General features: G+C 34.6%; 1 protein-coding gene across 1 annotated transcript; it reads right to left on the bottom strand.

The window, feature by feature from the left end:
• Positions 1-2,327: 2,327 nt before the first annotated feature.
• LOC149535377 (pathogenesis-related thaumatin-like protein 3.5) lies at positions 2,328-3,610 on the bottom strand. Its single transcript, XM_089806938.1, has 3 exons — positions 3,544-3,610; positions 3,221-3,430; positions 2,328-3,115 (listed from the first exon to the last, which is right to left on the bottom strand). Exons 1-3 carry the CDS (start codon positions 3,581-3,583, stop codon positions 2,643-2,645), a joined length of 723 nt encoding a protein of 240 aa, XP_089663064.1. The 5' UTR covers positions 3,584-3,610; the 3' UTR covers positions 2,328-2,642.
• Between the last annotated feature and the right edge of the window lie 375 nt (positions 3,611-3,985).

The following is a 3,985-nucleotide window of genomic DNA, read 5'->3' as shown; positions in this document are numbered from 1 at the left end:
ATATTTTGCAAGCCATTACCTTATTGAGTACTTGATGAATATCATATGTTGAAATTTTGCAGGCCAATACTCTAAGTATTTGGTGAATATCTGATGCATGAGCATCTTGGGTGTAAGGGCAATCTTGCATCACCCAAAAATATTTCTATTTCTAGTTTTCCAGTTTTCCTATTTTTTTGTTTTTAATAAGGGTTATTCCTATACATAGTTTCTATTCAAGGGAGCTTGCTAATTGTAGTAAACTTTGGTATTATGTGTTTAGATTTTTATAATCTCATATATGGAGGTTCATCTTTGACATATCAATTTGCTAGTTGAGTTTTATTGTCATATCATATGTAGTGGTGCAAACATTACAGATTTTTGGTATGAATTTTGGCTATGTGGAGCTTTTCCCCTAGAAATTATAAATTTTCACTGACAAATTGTCATCCCTTGCTAGTTTTTTATAATATTTTGATCTATGTTTAAAGATAATGATTTACTTATCTTTTATCATCCACCCTCTAATTCTTACATCTATCCTTTATATTTCTAATTTAGTTTGCAATTTCTATTTTCCACCTCCTCATTTGATGGATTTTATTTGGCCTTTACAAGAAAACTCGACATTATAATTATTTAGTAATTTTTCCTATTACTTTTGCATAATAAAATCACCTCTTTGTTGAGCCTTTTGGATATTTTAAAAATATGTTTACTAGCTAGCAATGGTTTCATGCTCGTGGTTTTCTTGTATTTTCTATATAGTATATTTTTGTTTGGTTTTAGAGAAAGGGTTTGAAAAAATTATAATCTCTTGAGGAATGTTTGTGATTTTGTTCCAATTGATGGAAGTGTTTCTATTTATTTCGCTTTTGTTTGATAGGTGTCTGTATAGTTTGTTGTTTGTAAAAAAAAATTGAATCCTATTTGAGATAGTCCTTGATCATGAAATGTTTGTTTAATTCCTGCTCTAATATCTCTTGTGATTCAAACTTGGGGTTTATTACTTGTATTGAGGTGGCCCTAATAATAAATGGTTGAAATGTTAGACATGGATTGGTTGTTTTAATTCTTTGGTATTATCACTATGAATTTTTTTTGGAATTGAATATGTTAAGAAAATATATTTTACCAAGTTTTGTAGTTTTAATTATGGTCCTTTCTTTTTCATATCATTTATGCTCATCGAATGACTATGCCACTTGCAAAGAAACACGTTGAATAAAGAAATACTCAAATGGCTTGTGATTTTGGCATGTTTTGTTGTGGGTTCAAGCTTAAAACAAAATCTAAGACTTTACAGTGGTGGTGTGCACAAGTGATGTTAAAAGGACCGAATGAAATGAAGAGCATTGTAATTTGAATAATTGTCAACATTTCAATAATGTTGGTGAAATCTCATTTGATATAATAAATATCTTATTTATAATCATACAAATAAGAGAGACATTTGGTAAATTGGTACAATTACTTTTCCTATGTATTACTTTTATTTTGTTAAGATTATAGATTGATTAATATTGTTAATTTATGAAGCAATCATTTTAAGTATGGCTACATAATTTTATTGTATGGCATCACTAATTATGACATAAGAAATGTCATTATCAATTTTGTTTGAAAGACAAAAATCATGAGCCAATTGAGTGTTTTTTATTAATGAAGAGTGAATTTGTGGAGTACACTGAGGAAAATTGAGTTGTATTACGTATTCATATATTATAAGAGTGTACTAATATATTATAAAAAAGATATTTGGTTTATAAACTAATGCTTTTTCTAAAATAGAAATATAATTTTTTGTTTAAAAAAATTAAATTTAGTGGCGATCTAATATATAAATTCTAATATAATTTTTTTGGAAGGGAGTTATAATCATTTGAATGTCAAATTTTTTAATCTATTGCTTATTATAAAATTAATATATAATCTTTTTTCAAGATTTAAACATCACACATTATGATTTGATTTATGAACTAAAAATGTTAAATAGTCAAAATTAACATTTTTTTTCAAACTTTATTTTTCCTATATTAAATGTGTGATATTTGAAAATGTTTTTTTTTATAAAACACATGAAACATTTTCTTATATCCTTCTCTTCATATATTCTGTAAAGTAATGAACTCACAGAAGAATGCAACTGCTAATTTCGCAATATTTGCAGTGTTGATTAGAACCTCAAAGATTCAAGTAGGGTTCCAACTTAATTTCGACCTAATGATCCGTGGGGCAGCACGCAACAGATTAGACACGTCTTCCCTTTCATACCATAAAATCAATGTAACGTCTATCGGTTCACTATTCCCATACCAATATACACCTGAGGGCTCTAGGACACATTTCAGAAATATATATATATTCGTTTACGCTGATTGATAATGATGCCATTGTGGAATAGTCTGACATGGCAGAAGACTGTACATTATTTTCTTACCAAAGAAAAGCGATAGAATATCAAACACGTAGCTTCATAATAGTGGACGACTATTTGGAGTCCCAATGAGTTGAGGGCTTCCTCGCCCTTACACACCATCCATTCTCAGAAGAAGAAACTGCAGCTAATCCGGTCAGCAACAAAAGCAAGATATAAATAGTTTAAGCAAATCATAACATAAGCAGAGAGTCGACCGAGGCCCGTATGTAATTAATGAGTTCTAGTAAGTAGTGGGGCAGAAAGTGATTGTATAATTGGCGGCGGAACAAGTGTAAAGACTGGAAGGATCGTCGAAAGCATAGGTATAAGCATTAGGACAAGCTTTCTTAAACTCCTTGGAATATTTACTCGGTGAGCACGTTTGTGGGTTGGCGTGCTCGCCCGTGCAACAATATTCGGGCGTCCCAAAAGCAAGACAAGCGCTCTTGCACGCAGTCACTTGCCCATCGTTTACAACACTGAGCTCGGCGGGGCAGCTGTTCCTCAGATCGTTCACACAGCCTGCCGTTTTACAGACGCCGGTGCCTCCCACGGCGGTGACGGTGAGGGGGAGATTGTAGCCATCGACGAGGCTGACGTCGTAGAAATCCTTGTCACCCAGAGTTAACTCCGCCAGAGTTGCAGGAGGTTCTCCGCTCGCATGGTCGCACTTCAGAGACTTGGCGCAATCACCAGTGATGCAGAACCCTTTACCTGATAGTGATATGCAATAAATTAATTTCAACTATTTAACAGTTTTAATTTAGGAATAAAGCCTTTGAATATTTTCTATCTTATAAAGAGCTAAGATGATAATACCTGTGCTATCGAATTTACAGTCAGTGCGGCCCCATATGCGTCCCGACCACCCGGGAGAAGTGGTGAAGGGCATTGATTTTCCGGGGGGCAGAGCAAAGCCCCCATCGCCCAAGGCAGTGCCTCCGTTGCCCGACAACGTTCCGGGCCAAACTGTGTATGCGCAGTTATTGACGATCGTGAACACCGTTGCGCCCGCTCCAGCATATGTCCCTGCACATCACCCATTGAATATATTTGATTAATGATAATTTCACTTACAAACTCGTTCTCCATAATCGAGCTCATCAAAGAATTCAACAAAGGAGGAGTTTTTCATGTCCTACCAAATGAAAGCATGAATGCCAGTGCCCACGCCCACGCCATGGAGAAAGAATGTTTTGTGGTGTTGTCGAAAAAGATGGTGGTTTAACGTTGTTTATATAATAAGTTGAGTTGCATCTTGAACATATGGGATTGGATACAAGAGTGGTGTGGGGCCTAAATACACGGAAGACTAAAGTGGCTTAGGCAATACATGTGAATGTGGATAAGACGCAGACGAATGAAATATCTATTGAGAAGAAAGAAAACTGTTCATGCTGTAGCTGGCAGATTCCATTCTCTACAACACGGGAATTAACAGAGCAACTGTATAGGCGAGTTTGGCTTTTGAGAGAAAAGAAATATTCAAGTGTCAAAACAGATTATGAACCATGAAAATACGTACGAAGGATTTTTTAATTATACTTGGTGCCGTCCGAGGGAGAAGTACGTTGATTGTTTTGA

Source organism: Cupressus sempervirens, chromosome 10, assembly GCF_028749045.1.
Source record: "Cupressus sempervirens isolate cs-2001-9-10 chromosome 10, ASM2874904v1, whole genome shotgun sequence".
NCBI classification, from domain to species: domain Eukaryota; kingdom Viridiplantae; phylum Streptophyta; class Pinopsida; order Cupressales; family Cupressaceae; genus Cupressus; species Cupressus sempervirens.
This window is presented reverse-complemented; position numbering and strand designations above follow the sequence as displayed.

Excerpts from the sequence above, each read along its gene's own strand:
- LOC149535377 (XM_089806938.1), bottom strand. The coding sequence starts at position 3,583 with ATGGCGTGGGCGTGGGCACTGGCATTCATGCTTTCATTTG. Across the intron at positions 3,431-3,543 it reads GGCATTCATGCTTTCATTTG|GGACATATGCTGGAGCGGGC; the intron begins GTAGGACATGAA and ends GGTGATGTGCAG. Across the intron at positions 3,116-3,220 it reads CTGTAAATTCGATAGCACAG|GTAAAGGGTTCTGCATCACT; the intron begins GTATTATCATCT and ends TATCACTATCAG.